General features: G+C 35.5%; 3 protein-coding genes across 5 annotated transcripts in view; 1 reads left to right on the top strand and 2 right to left on the bottom strand.

Moving 5' to 3' along the window:
- Positions 1-278: 278 nt before the first annotated feature.
- LOC143155013 (SH3 domain-binding glutamic acid-rich protein homolog) lies at positions 279-3,816 on the bottom strand. The gene is made up of 5 exons (XM_076327212.1): positions 3,531-3,816; positions 2,488-2,670; positions 2,208-2,357; positions 1,957-1,997; positions 279-1,776 (listed from the first exon to the last, which is right to left on the bottom strand). Exons 1-5 carry the CDS (start codon positions 3,573-3,575, stop codon positions 1,608-1,610), a joined length of 588 nt encoding a protein of 195 aa, XP_076183327.1. The 5' UTR covers positions 3,576-3,816; the 3' UTR covers positions 279-1,607.
- A 325-nt stretch (positions 3,817-4,141) lies between these two features.
- Rpl37a (ribosomal protein L37A) lies at positions 4,142-5,136 on the top strand. Its single transcript, XM_076327213.1, has 3 exons — positions 4,142-4,285; positions 4,720-4,848; positions 4,961-5,136. The coding sequence occupies exons 1-3, from the start codon at positions 4,283-4,285 to the stop codon at positions 5,105-5,107; spliced, it is 279 nt and encodes a 92-aa protein (XP_076183328.1). The 5' UTR covers positions 4,142-4,282; the 3' UTR covers positions 5,108-5,136.
- An 805-nt stretch (positions 5,137-5,941) lies between these two features.
- The window catches only part of Pgant5 (polypeptide N-acetylgalactosaminyltransferase 5), a 29,380-nt gene continuing 20,538 nt past the window's right edge, over positions 5,942-14,783 (bottom strand). For 2 of the 3 annotated variants that reach the window (XM_076327209.1, XM_076327210.1), the window contains exons 2-8: positions 11,920-12,699; positions 11,489-11,807; positions 11,197-11,374; positions 10,411-10,591; positions 8,212-8,450; positions 7,976-8,110; positions 5,946-7,897 (exon numbers count right to left, since the gene is read on the bottom strand). In XM_076327209.1, coding sequence (XP_076183324.1) covers positions 7,748-7,897; positions 7,976-8,110; positions 8,212-8,450; positions 10,411-10,591; positions 11,197-11,374; positions 11,489-11,807; positions 11,920-12,526 — 1,809 coding nt within the window. In that variant the 5' untranslated portion in view covers positions 12,527-12,699 and the 3' untranslated portion in view covers positions 5,946-7,747. Of the gene's footprint in view, positions 7,898-7,975; positions 8,111-8,211; positions 8,451-9,074; positions 9,256-10,410; positions 10,592-11,196; positions 11,375-11,488; positions 11,808-11,919; positions 12,700-14,783 lie in introns of all 3 variants that reach the window. The other variant, XM_076327211.1, reaches the window with a different exon arrangement.

The following is a 14,783-nucleotide window of genomic DNA, read 5'->3' as shown; positions in this document are numbered from 1 at the left end:
TTCATGTAGATCATGTATAATGAATATTGTTCTCGCAAATATATATTTTGAATATATCATGTTAAAATTTGTTAACTCTAATGCTCATGTCCAACACCTATTGCTTATGAATATAGTGTTCTATGATAACATGATTGACGTTTCGATTTTCTTCAGTAAAGCTTTATAATTTCCTCCCTAATTCGTTTCTAATAGCAAATATTTAATATTCAAAAGCTGTGGTACACTATATTAAAATTAGTCAGGCTTATTATCTCGTGCACAATTATCATATCGTGAACTTTGCATTTCATATTTTATTTCGTCTTACATAAAAACAGTTTGTTACACTTGCATAAAGCTTTGATTTGTTCGTGATTCATTTCCGCCTATTATTTGATCAGCAAATGAGCAGTATAAAACAATTAAAATTATTTAAAGCTGTTTCGACAATTAACCGGGTTCGATAAAATACGTTTCATTGATGTTAATTCGCATCATAAGTAGGCCTTCGATAAAAGGATTTAAGATATTCAATAGTTCGGAAATTCATATTTAATTACTTGTAAGTAAATATTTTCAGCATGATTATTTTTAATTCTTCTGGAATATCTGTACGAATTATATTAATAATAACAAGAATAGGGTTGGTATAAATAGTTGTAGCAAATTAATATGTAATTTTTTCAGATACATTATGCAAAACTAAGAATCTGCCCTAAATTAATCCTAACTTTCTTAGAAATAATATCAAGAATCATTTCAGGATGTATGTACTCGACAATTAAGAATTGTTAGTGCGCATAATATTGGTAAAATGTATTATAACTAATTTTGTGTCGTCTTTTGTAATAATTGCACTTTATGCAAAACTGAGTGTTGTACTGTCCGAACTTATTTTTCATACACAACAGGAAGCAGATATCTTAAAATCTTTATATAAAACTAAAATAACGAAGCTAAAATTTTTAAACACATAAGTATGATATTCTACATTTGATATTATGGAAGTCATTTCTCAGTACAAATAGTAAGTGAATAATATACATCTTAAATCATCGATAAATGTTTTTAGAAAGACTTTTAGAAATTCTTAAAAACAATTGAAATTGCAATTGAAAACTTAATTAGTATAAAATTTCAAATGTAATGATAAAAATTTACCTAAACTCATTATTATAATTTTTCTGAATAATATAGGACAGAAAGCAATCTCAATATTGCAAATTTATTACTCCTAGCACATTGTTAGAATTGCGATTAAAAATAAGAAATAAAATATTATATAAACAATGCAAAATATCAGCATAATTAAAAACATTATATTAATTAGTGATATGAAGAAGGATGAAATTAATTCATATCTTCTAGCCAGACCTATAGAAAATTTCTTGGTGAAAACATACTTGATCGCAATATAAAATAGTTCTATAAAAGTATCGCTTATTTCATTTATACTGTTCATTCAATATACCTTCTGCAACGCAGAAATATTATCTTGGCAGTACATTCACTCAGCCTTAGAAATGTGATAAATATAGCTTTTTATAAAAAACCCTTATTGGTGAAAAACCAAGGATGCCAAAGAAATATAAAATATCCCACAGTCCCATGGGCTTATTTCACATCTACTCTTCTTTCTCTTGGTTATCAGATTTTTCTTCGTTCTTATCAACATTTTCCTCTGGATGTTCCGTGCCTTCTTCAATTGCAATGTTTGTCTCACCAACATGTTCTACAGGTTTAGATTCGTTTGATTCTACACTTTCATTTGGCAGAGTTGTCCTTTCTTCCACACTGAGATAAGAGCAGGAAGTGATTGAATTGTCCAATGCAAAATTTTTATTTTTAAAGCAATAGTTATACACAAACAAAGCCAAATGTTTTTTTTTAATATATATATCTATAGTTATAGCTATTACCTAATTTAAATGAATGATTACAGAATTATGCAATCAGTGTGTCTATAGTGCTTACCTTTCTGCTTGCACTGCAGTTGCATCTTTGTCTGTGGAAGGCTAAAATAAATATGTGGTAGTTAATATTAATATATATATATATATATAGTATAAATTTAGTATCAAGGGCAAGTCACAGGTAAATAAACATAACTAAAACAATTAAAAATGGAGAAAACCTAAAGCTATATAAATTAGATATCATAATTTTATTCAAGGTTTCCTTAAGGTATTATTGAACAATACTAAATTAATGGTAGTAACATTTACCTCTCGACTTGTCGTATTTCCATTTTCTTGGATGTCCTTACTCTGGTTTGAATCAACAGCAGCAGTTTCTGCTGCACTAGCAGGAGGCGCCACTTTCAAGAATTCTTCCAATTCATCTATTTCATTTGCCAAATCAAAATCCTCATAATCCTATAAGATGATTCATTATAAGCATTTATAGATCAAGCATAAATTTGCACACTTACTGCTACTCTTTCTATTGTTGTCACTTACTATATTCTAAATTATTAGTTATGAGAATTCACATTATAATAATTACCCCGCAATATTCTTCTTCGTTAAAAATTTGTGGAGGTAATGGATATTTACTCTCTCTTGCAATACCATTTGTCTGCATAAATTCTTTATCTAATTCTTTTCCTGGTTCTGTTATATCAATGGTTTCGTATTCTACATTTTTACTATCTAATATCATTAAAACACGTTGTTGCCTTTTTTTCACCTAGAAAAATGTAATGAAGTACAAATGACAAATTTTGTAATAATAGAAAAAAAACGACACAATGTTAATTGAATACCGTTCTAATAATATACACTCAATCTGATGACAAAAATTCAACTGTTTCACACTCTAGTGTAACAAAAGACAAATTATTAATTTCATTGAACGTATACCGTTATTAATTTTATCAACGATTCTCAAAACAAAAAATTAACGGTATTTGAAAACGATGCATGTAAAACGACGCGAAAGCAAGATCGAAACGAAAACAGCGAAAAAAATCGACGACATTCAGTGCAACGAGTTCCTATTACCATAACGAACATAAACATTCATCGAAAGGTTCAATTACCCAGGAACCGCGACTCTATTTTCCATAAATATTTCTCCACTTCCGCTCTACGATACCCCTGAACGTCTCCATCCTTGCATACATACGTTTCATGTTCGATTTCACATAAAACGTATCGTTCGTTCGGGATCTCGGTGAACGTCCGAGAGTCTAACATACGTTTCCGCGGTACCGAGTGCACCCGACCAAAGGAAAACTGCATCTCGAAAGATGCGTGAATTATTTCCACGGTGAATCGTAACGCGCGTCGTTGAATCGGATAACGATCCGCAGAGCCGGTGACAGCGTTGATTAACAATCGACGCCACGGTCACAAAGTTCCCGATGTAACCCGATCCAACGTAGCCGTGAAATATCGTAAGAATTCAGGTGCCCGGTAAATCTGGCATTCTCCTCGATGTCGCACACATACGCGCGCACACGCACATCACACTCTCTCTTCCTGGCTCTCCGCTCTCGCACAAAATATCGTTATGTTCGTTGGTCACTGAGGGTGTTTCGCACTCACTTCCTTGTTGCCGCTGATACCCGATATGTAGATTTTGACGACCATCGTTAGCCGGCGCCCTCGTACCAATTGACACGCTCGCACTCCTGTTCGGTGTGTACCACGATTAGCGGTTCCGCGGAGTGATAAGCGATTAGTGAATCGCTATAGGCTGTTAGTCTCGCAGATCGCCAACGATGAGCAACACTGATTTAACACGCACGGGTCTGGCTGGTCTGGGATCCACTGGCTACGTCATTTCAGGCCGGTTTAACGAGTGTTCTCATGCACGACTGCACGCGAATCCTTTCTACGCTGTGGCTACGATCGAACTGCGATCCCGATATTGACGTGCACGGTGCACCCTCGTCGAAATCTAACGGTGCAGTATTGAGGTCAACCTGCACAACTACCTGTCCGTGGAAATTTTTCGACAAGACCGGATTGCATACTCGCCGTGGCTTACTCATTCTTCGTGCTGGATGATTTCAACGCATTGTGAATTTCAATTTAGTCCCGATGGCAACATTCAATCATTCATCAGCGATCGTGAGCAGAATCATGAAACGACAAAGTCCCGTTTTCTTGTCGCTAAGGATATTCGAACGAGAAAACGCGGGTTTACTTTCCGTAGGGTACGATTTGAATTCGCGCTTTCCCTGAATGCGCCATTGCGTTGCGATTTCCGGTGACTGGCGTACGCGGTGAAGATCAGACTTTAGAGTCTCTTTCCTTTTCCGGTTCTTTTGGAACGTACCTTATATTTATACAAAATGGTAAGAATCGTTATTGAAAAGTATTTTACGAATCTCATTGAAACAATGATAGAATTGTGTATATTGTGTCAAAAACAATCATCCGCGAGGTGTTAATACGCATATTGTACAATATTATTTAGTTTTAAACGATAGTTTCTATTGAAATAGTGATTTGAGGTTATATTTGTACCTTCGCGGTACAATCAACCTGTTTCGTACGTAATAAAGATTTTATTTGACAGAAATGAAATGTTGTAATATATTTAATTGTTTTTAAAATTTAAAGAAATCGAAATAGTAATGTTATAGAAATCTCATCTCACTTAACCTATATATGTCAAATAAGTATTTGGAAACTTCGTATGTATTGTTATTTATTTATAACTTAACATTCTGTATTATTAAAGAAGTGTATAGTGTTTAAATCATTTCACTTTCATTGGTATTTTTAGGCAAAACGCACGAAGAAGGTTGGGATCACTGGAAAGTATGGTACCCGATATGGTGCCTCTCTTAGGAAAATGGTTAAAAAAATGGAAATTACCCAACACAGCAAATACACCTGCACATTCTGTGGCAAGGTCAGGAATAATGAGTTTTGATTATTTAATATTTGCTCACAAAAAAATAGATGCAAAATCAACAATGTCTCGAAACCAATTGATGCATTAGATTTTTTTTATTTCATTACAGGATGCAATGAAACGAAGTGTTGTGGGTATCTGGTCGTGCAAACGCTGCAAAAGGACAGTCGCAGGAGGTGCGTGGGTTTATTCAACAACTGCAGCTGCATCTGTTAGGTCTGCAGTTAGGAGATTGCGTGAAGTTAAAGAACAATAAGTAAATATAATAAATATCTTGTAATAATATTTCAGGACTTCAGTTTATTTGAACCCTTAATTCATTGTTTGAAACTTTGTTAAACTGATAGCTATTTAATTATTGTTTAATTTGCAATCAGTTAAACAAGAAATATACATGGAGTTTTTTAAGGATTATTCTAGTACAGGAGTGACACTAACACAAAGTACAATTTTTTGTGGATTTAATAGGTTCAGGACAATTCAATATATGATACATCAGAATCAGATTGTTTTAAGCAATATTTTATAGCACATAAATAAAAATTTTACTATTACCTCGATTAGAAAGTATATTTAGAGATTATTTTGGAGGCACATTGAAACCATAGCCAGTATGTCTATTTACATTCACATTTTCTCAGAGTTCTGATGTATATATTAAATTTTACTAGGAGTAGATACATGATCTTCTTTACAATTTCTTATAGTGAATTTCACTCTTTGAGAGAATTGGGTTAATAATGAGTTATGTTGTATGCAAGTTTTATGAAACATGGACATATATTATCTTGTTTAAATTAATTAAGCTAACTAATGCTTAAAAACGTATTAAGGTTTTAGAAAATATGTGAAAGTATTAATTTAATCATAGAGATTAGATATTATACATATATATTATTAATATGAATAGAGAAGAACCTAATGGAACATACGTCGACTATTTTATTGTCTTTTAAGCTGTATTAATTTCAGAGTGGATTTTTTTATCATAAATTATGGGAAAAAAAATGTATGCCTAAATAGTATTTGTATACACAGGTATATAATCATACGATAATTAAAGTTTTAAGGCTAGTTTATAATTTGAATTTCTTTTAAAAAAACTTGTACCAGTAAGCAATTTTATATGTTCCAATATAATGTTTACAATTATCTTAATTAACGATGGTAACGTTAATTTTATGAATACCTGGGAGCAATATTTCGATAAGACGAATTATAATGGAAACAGTGAAACAATATGTACGTACTATAACAAGCAGTTTCAACGAATAACTTTTGAGATTAAAAATGTGTTTACAAATTATTATTGACTTTATTTTTTCTACGTTTATGAACTTACTCTGAGCTTACTTAAAGTTAATTTCATCAGTTTAAACAACTAACAACTATCTACAAATTTTGCTAATACAATTCTTAATTCAACGTACATTCAAATAATGTATTGATTTAATAGAAATCAAGTCCTGTACAAAAATAAATACTATAGTTTTGCATGAATAATTAAATATATAATTATGTTGTAAATGATAATCTGTTGCACCATCACCATTCCTTCAAGTAACATAAAACTGAGTATATTCATTGCCATTAAAGTTGTCCTAAATTGAAATTTTAAAGTCGCGTATAATATATTTTAAGTATTATTAATGTAGTTCAGTGTTTTCTTATTTAAAGTTGTAGAATCAGCTTTGCTTTTCTTCAACTGCAGATGTAAATCTAATTATCAGTCAACATTTTCCAGCAAAAACGTTTTACTTCGTCGACTGTCTCTTTTTTTTGGACTGTGGAAAAATTATCAATCTGAATCTACTGTAATATAAGGGAAGGGCGCCAGAATCTAATAACAACATTTTTACATTACTTACAGGAAACTGTTCTCTTTATGTCTCACTCAACAAGTATATTGCACTCTAAACTTTCGATACACCTCTAGTACATAGAAGGTAAAAAGAGTCTGAATCCATTAAGAATTGTAACTATGCAAGATGGTAGGAGTATCATAAAAATATTTACCTTTTTTTTTTAAGAATATACGGAAGACATTCTGTCTCGAATTTAAGAAAGTATTTAAAATATAACATTACATTGAATAACAGTCGATAGTTCTTCATATTCTTAAACGATATTTCGTAATCGTAATCTCATATTGCTATGGCGAATTCAAGTATAAGTATATTTATCCTTTGAAACAAATAAAAAAGAAAAATAACAACTAAATTATATGAACGAGATGCAACAAGGAACTGTTAGAAATATCAGTATAAAAAGATTCAGTGCTCTTCCCTAATTGCTAGAAACTTGTACATATAAGTCCTAAATCGTAATCAGTAGTGTCACAATAATTCCACTTGCATTCTAACATTCACACTGTCATAATGGTGACATTTATGTCATAAACATATCTGTGGTTTAGCGTACTGATATAACTTCCAGTCATCCAGCATTGCACTCACCCCATATTATCAAATATGTCTTTCTTCTTTTGTATTAACAATTATTTATTTATAACAGTGGTCTGATATGCTTTCCTCTCTACTGTTTACTAAAAAGAAATGTTCACATACATGTCTCTTCGTATCACTTGTATACATCCACTCACAGTTGGAAATATTTTTTTCTTCAACACTCTTGTGCATTATTAATCAAGGCATACCATGAGAAATGGCAGTAAATACACGATACTGCTATTAACAGTAAATAAATCCTATATAACTAAAAGCATTAACTTCGATCTCTCAGTTTTAGGTGATATTAGACTTTATGGAATATAATACTATTTTCTGTCTTGATCTTGCATGTAGAGAAGTCTCTCAACAGTCAGCTCTTGATTGTTAAATGTTAAATGTGTCAACAAATGTTACATACAGTTGTTGCATTTAAGACTCAGTTGGTATTAGCTGGCTTGCCATTTAAATTTACTACGCATAATCCATTTCTGACCAATGTTATGAGGATCACACGGTGATAGGACAGGTTGCATTGCATTGTTCAAAAGAGGTTTCGATAAACAATATCCTGTATTAGTATGTTTGATCATCTTTGTCTATAAAAAGATATAAATGTTTTATTAAAACGAGAACAGTTTATAGAAGTATTATCTATTTAAATCATTTCATTATACCTCCTCATTATAAACCCATGCTTGATTTCCACCCATACCATGGCATCGTACTATTTTGACAGGACCTTGGGGACTAGCTGCATCAAGGCACATATCATCGGACATAATTTGCTGCCGTTTAGTATAAGCAAATACCTAAAGACAAAAATTTTGTTAAAATCGATAAATATTTAATACTTTGGTCACAGAAAAATGGTCACGAACAATGCTAAAAAATGATGTCTTTTATTACCAACCTGATTACCACCCAATCCATGACAGTAGCTAATTCCAACATTTTCTCCTGTTCTTCTACCCATAGTATCCAAACAAGTTTGTGTGTCAACATTTTGTACATCTCCCAAATAATAATAATCTAGCGGCATTGGAGATTCAGGATAAATATTTTCCAAATACCACCTGAAGCTTTTACATCTGAGACGTTCTCTTAGTTTAACTCGTTCAGAGACATCTCCAACAGCTACATTTCGAGCTCCTATAAGTAAAATAATCATTTGAATATCATTTAATCAATATACCTTTTTAAATCTATGTAATGCAATAATGTGCTTGCATATATGAATATTCACTGAAAGTAGAGTGTGACAGAAGTATGTGCCAAAATAAAGGAATTGCCATGTGTGGTGTATTAATGCTGTTTGCTTGCCCTTGAAAATAATTGTGCTATTATACAGTAATTTCTATTAAAATTTCAAATTAGAAAGAACAATTTACATTTCTTTCAAAATAGATTGTAAACTTTAAATTCGGTACATTGGCTTTTGTTTTGCACATAAATATTATTCTTTTTTTATATTATAATCTTCTTTCTTCAGGCTACATCTATTAATTGTAACATTTTCTTATTTTAAAAATATATACAATAAAAGGAATATCTTTATCGTTTTCCCATACATACAGTGTTAACGGGTATCTGATATACATGTACCTGGTACCCGGCTGCAAGAAGCTTATAGTGTATGCAACTTATAAAAGCATGCCAATCTCCCAATAGAAAAAAACATGCTAGATAGACAAGCTAAAGAATACATAAAGACACATAAGAACTCAGCGACATTGCAGTTTTTTCGTTTTCCACAAATGCTGGTGTTAGTGCTACCTGGATTAATGTTGTAATAGAAGTACTTCCATTGGTCCAACCAGACCTCTGCGAGTCGCGCATTGTTGTGGTTCACTATCTTGCTCGTACCACCAGGAAACGTATACGGTGTTGATTTACGGAATACATGACCAACGTGCGAGCACGTTGCGATTTCCAATGTCCCACCACACATCCATATCTAACCAACTCAGTACTGTTAGTATGTTAGCAATTACAATAAGAGTTCATAACACGATAAGAAAAAGAGCTAATGTATTAGATTCAGAATTATTCAGATGGACCTCGCTCTCCTCTGTGGTACCTATAATATAGTTTATAAATGTATCAACTAAAAGCAAAGAAACTCATTTTGTTAGTCGGCTGGATGGATGAGTGGTTAAGACTATACTGAAGTGTATTGAAATGCAAAAAAAATTGATTATACTCCTGCAAATCAAATTTCATGACTAAATATGACAACTAGATCCCAGAATCCATTTTACACGTATACACACACCAGTAAACATATTTGGGAAAAATTTGTGATATATATAGTAATAATAATACACTTATGTATGAACACGTGTGTTAATATAAAACTCTATGGTGGATGCACAAACAATATGGTTAATGTCACAATGATAAATACACTTAAAGTTAATTTTACAGTTAAATATAAGTCAGACTACATAGTTATAGGTGTTAATATTTTGAATGCTTAGCTTATTATACACGTTACTCTCTACGATAAAACTTGTGAAATATTTGTATAACGTTCTTATTCTGTGTTCTAATAATATATATAGTTAGAAATATAAAGAACGATAGAAGTGCTTGTTTTTGTAAAATAATGCAAACACTTGTTACAAGAAAACATGTCAGATCTAGTATGTGAAATATACTGTAATAAATACAGAAAAAATATAGCAACATAGTTATTACTGAAATAAAACATATTAGGAACAAATGAAAAAAAAAGTGTGCTATAATATATACTTTCTTTTTATAGTAACAGTATTACAGCATAGCTTGTATCAGATACCCGTCCAGCATGTATGCGAACTTATAGTTTTCTTTAGACATATTCTAACACTATACAAATGTGTTTTGTGTTAGAGTTTACTAACACTATATGAGCACAAATATCAAAAATGTCCAATCAATTTTACCTTATGCGTTTTTTTGTAGAAAAGCCATTTTCTTGTTATAAAATTATAATAATCACACACTTTTCTAAAGTAAAATTTATAAATTATTAAAATTTAATTTACTATTGGATAACCAACATTTTTAATTTATGGAATTCATCTAACGACAAAGAAAACAAATTAAATTAAACACGTTATTATCTAACCTGGGTTCATGGCATAGTAAAAATCTCTCCACTCATCCATCCAGACTTCGGCCACCCTAGCCGCATTGTGTAGTACTACTTTGCTGACACCACCAGGGAATGTATATGGACTCTTGTCTCGGAATACATGTCCAACATGTGAACATGGACTGATTTCTAACGTCCCACCGCATTGCCATACCTACAAGGTACTTATGACTTCACAAATGAAGGTGAAAGTATCCATAGCTAAACCCTCTAATCGGAATCACACATTTAAATCTTCTGTTTTTCTTTACCATCCAATATTCCAATATAAAATTACCCATTTAATACCAGAATTTTAAAGAGAAATACGAATTATTTTACGTACACGTTAAACGAAACTTAATTCTCAATCGAATCAAACGGGCAAAATTAAAGTTCTGGTATTAATTGTATACTACTATGTTACTGTTACACTACGGTATTGAATATATTAAAAATCTGGCATACGAAGAACTCGATATAACTACAATTGTAAAACGCATACTGTAAAGAAAAGAATTTTTTTCACGAAGACGACAGCTGAAAAAGCAAATAAAAAAGGACGTACACTTGAGCTCAGTTCTCTCAAGTAACGAAAATTAAAATTTTCCTGGGGAATCACCTGTAAATTTTGCAGCCACCAAAATCTGTATTAAACAAAGTCAAATACTATACACCTTGTGCTTATTACTTCGTAATGCTTGCGTTTCTTTAAAAACTGTACACTTTATTTTAATTAATTCGATAACAAGCTAAACGTTATCATTGATCGATACTCACCCGAAAACTCATTTCGAGATTTTCACCGCCCCAGATGTCCATGCCTTCGTCATACGCTCCTAATTCATAAAAATAGTCCTTGTCAATAGAAAATAATCCACCAGCCATTGTCGGCGTTCGTAGAGGAGCTGTTCTATCTCCCAATCTTCTGTCCATTTCTCTTTGCGCTACTCTGTACCTTGGGAGTTTAAAACATTTCATTTTATTAGATTTACACGGTCAACGTGTAGCAGGTCTCGACTCGTTAACCGGTAGCGTGCCGTCATCCGTGCTACCAATTAACATTCCTTACCATCTGAAGTTCAGTTTCCAATTGAAACCGCCCCATGTCATGTCGCTCGCTGGTATATATTCAAAAGTATCGTCGCTGATTACATCGATAATGGGACAAACGACCGTGGTTCTGTCTTCCGCGATCCTGGAAAGCAGGGGTTCCAACCAGCCTTCGGTGCACTCGCAATGTGCGTCCAAGAATGTTATAACTTGCCCTTTCACGTGCTTTGCCCCAAGCAGTCTAGCTCTTATTAGGCCCGATCTCTTCTCGGTACGATACACGTACGTAGGGACGGGTAACGTTTTTACGTAGTCCTCCAGGTCTTGTTTCAAGTGATCTGCGGATCAAGCATATTGTTAAGAGGGGGAAAAAAAAGAATACATTGGAAAGAACGTCGTAGTTCTGTTTAATGTAGACTTATTCGACTACAGGTCGAATGAAAGATTCACCTTGCTCGCTTTTGTCGTCCACCAGAATGATCTCCTTGAGTAAGGTTCTAGGCGATCGGTTTATAACCGACCAAATGGTTCTGAGCAATGTGCTCCATGCCTCGTTGTGAAAGACAACGACGATGCTCGTGTTCGGTAGATACTTGTTGTGCTTTTTCGTCTTGCATCCCTCCAGCCTGATGTCCTTCAGGGACCGATTCAAGGAGATCATGTCGCTGGCCATGAGATTGAACTGATTCAGCTTGAAGAGCTCCTGCTGTCTGGCCTCGTCCTCCGACGTGATGTGAACCGCTGCACCCATCTCACCAGGGCTACCCTTGTTCTCACGGACGATCTTCGCCGGTCTCCAGAGATGCAACTCGGACTGCTGGTAACGTCTCCTGCCCTGTTGACTGGTAGGCTGGGCCTGTTCGTCTTTCAGCGCCTTAGGATGGGGCAGGTTCTCCTCGGTCAGCATTTGTTGCTTGCTGCTCTCCGTGCAACCCCATCCGGACCCTCCGGTACAGTCCGAATAGAGCATCAGCACCATCACGCCCACGAGGAACCATACCAGCGACGTGAGCAGTATCACTTGACACGTGTGAATGCGAAACTTGGAGCGGAACATTTTCTGACGGGGCTTGTCACCTTGTACCCTGAGCTCATCACCCGATCTTCGCAGCTGGAAGTGCAGAGAGGTTTTACGGGATTCTAATGGGAACTATTCACAACCAAATCTGAGAGGTCAGCCTTCTTTTTCGGTAGAATCACATGACTACGACCTGTGCGCAGGTTCGATATCTGTAACAGGAAAAAAAAAGATCCGCGTTTCAGACGATCGTCGAGACCAACGACGATCTTTTCTCGGTTTTCGAAGGAGGTTTTCAAGAGCTTCGAAGACACAGAGAGAAGAATATCGGCTCGTTGGAGAACTGTTGGGTCGTTCGGAAAGTAATTTCGTTTTTTTTTTCCGGTGAAAATGAAACACGATTTTTTCAGAGTGTACAAACATTTTATTAAATTATGCATTCTCCATTTTGGAAAACGAAATCACTTCCCGAACGACCCAATATTTTCAATCGTTCGTTCGAAAACGAATCCGAACATCTCGATCCATGAAAATTTATAATCCGAACATCTCGATCCATGGAAATTTATAATCCGAACATTCGTCTTCGTTTGGACGATTCACGATGGAATTTCGCCCCCGCCAACTGTAAGTATTCTACCTCGCGCGAAAGTGTAAAAAAAATATTTTCAAAAAAGTTTATGTATCGCAAGTAGGCCGTTCCTCCGGGTAAAGTTTCGACCAATTACACCCAAGAGCGGTGGGCGCTCCCCCCGCTGCGTTCACCGCCGTTAGGCGCGCGCTTACGCCGCGCAGACGCGACGCGCGGAGTGGGGGAAGCGCCTCGCGCTCGGTAGCCTCTCCGCGCGATCCGATTGGTCCAAACTTTAACCATCTTTTGCGAGGAAACTATTCGTTCGAGACGTACGGTCTCTTTTGAACTTTTTCTCATCTCGTAAGGTAGAATGCGTAGAAAAAAAGATCGAACGATTTCTCGTACAAAAATCACCATCGACGCGTGTTCGTTGGAGTTGTTCGCGATTTTTCAATCGCGACGAGAACAACCGTTGTGTTCCGCGTAACTGGAATACATTCTCGTTATAAGGTCCATTGTACGTAGAGAATTTCAATATTGCGCGTCAATGATACACGTTTCGTGTACACATTCGGTATATCCCCTCTACCGCGCACTCTCTTCGTTCCCTCCTCGATGGATTGTTTCTGTCCAGGTGTATTTGCACCGGGTCAACCGAGCCGGATGTCACGCGAGCCTCGCGACTGTTTATTTATCGGGTACATAATACATAAGACGATTTACCATTATCGATTCGTTTCTGTTCTTCGCTTCCGGCGTGCACGCGAAACCGGTGCGCGTTCCCGACACGGGGGACAACCGTGTGCACAGTGTGCACATTCTTCCACTCTCGGCGCTTAAGTTTCGCTTCGCGCGGATTCGATAACGACCGTGTCCACTATGCGAATCTATCGATGCTGGACAACCACGCGAATCCACGAAAAAAACCAAACAAAAGTGGCGGGAAATATCGTTCGGTGGAGCGCCATTTTCGAGAGGACAATCAACGTTTAGGAGTTTCAAGTCCTTTTATATTTTATCATTTTCGGTCAGAGGAGGAACGAAAGAAGCTCTCGGATATTTTTTTTAGCGCTACAAGGGGTTTGGGAAAGAGTCTCGAGCAAATATTCTCCAACGTGAAGTCCTCACTTTTTAAAATAATTTTCTCTCCGGGAGGCAAATTCCCCAAGATCGATTCGTTTTCTCGGTTTCTGAGGTTACGGTTGTAATTCTTCTTGAAAATAATTCTCCGTTTTTCAGGTGGTCGCGCAAAGGGTATCGAGCGTATGCAACAACAAGAGAGACGAATTCGTCGTTTGTTTACAGTTCGTAAAGCTACGATAAGTAACCCCGGGCGAACAAAATAGTAAAAAAAGCGGCGCTCTGTCTGCGCTTTTTAGAATCGTTCGAGGGAACCGGTGGCATGAATATTCATTGAATTAGTTCCTCATCACGCCCGCCAGGTCGGTAAAAAGCGTTTGTTATTTTCCAGAACACCGAAACGAAAATGCGCAACGAGAATTGGCCACGGTTACGACGTTGTACGGATAGTAATGGAATTATTTTTTTTTACAAGCTTCGGGGAACGAGCCGGGTGAACGTAGAACGCGGCGATAACTAAATCCAAGTAACTAAATCTTTTTCAACGAGGGGCTCCTCTCGGTTTCTGTTCCGCGATGTTGCCCGTTACGATTATTTACAGAAAGACGGCAACGGAACGATATTATCCCGGAGCGTTTGTAA

This window comes from Ptiloglossa arizonensis, chromosome 2, assembly GCF_051014685.1.
Source record: "Ptiloglossa arizonensis isolate GNS036 chromosome 2, iyPtiAriz1_principal, whole genome shotgun sequence".
Classification (NCBI taxonomy): Eukaryota; Metazoa; Arthropoda; class Insecta; order Hymenoptera; family Colletidae; genus Ptiloglossa; species Ptiloglossa arizonensis.
This window is presented reverse-complemented; position numbering and strand designations above follow the sequence as displayed.

Bases quoted from the DNA above. Each gene is read 5' to 3' on its own strand.
- LOC143155013 (XM_076327212.1), bottom strand. From the start codon at position 3,575: ATGGTCGTCAAAATCTACATATCGGGTATCAGCGGCAACAAGGAA. The intron at 2,671-3,530 runs GTGAGTGCGAAA...ACATTTTTCTAG, and splicing joins GTATCAGCGGCAACAAGGAA to GTGAAAAAAAGGCAACAACG. The intron at 1,777-1,956 runs GTAAGCACTATA...CTCTTATCTCAG, and splicing joins ACTGCAGTGCAAGCAGAAAG to TGTGGAAGAAAGGACAACTC.
- Rpl37a (XM_076327213.1), top strand. The intron at 4,849-4,960 runs GTCAGGAATAAT...ATTTCATTACAG, and splicing joins CCTGCACATTCTGTGGCAAG to GATGCAATGAAACGAAGTGT.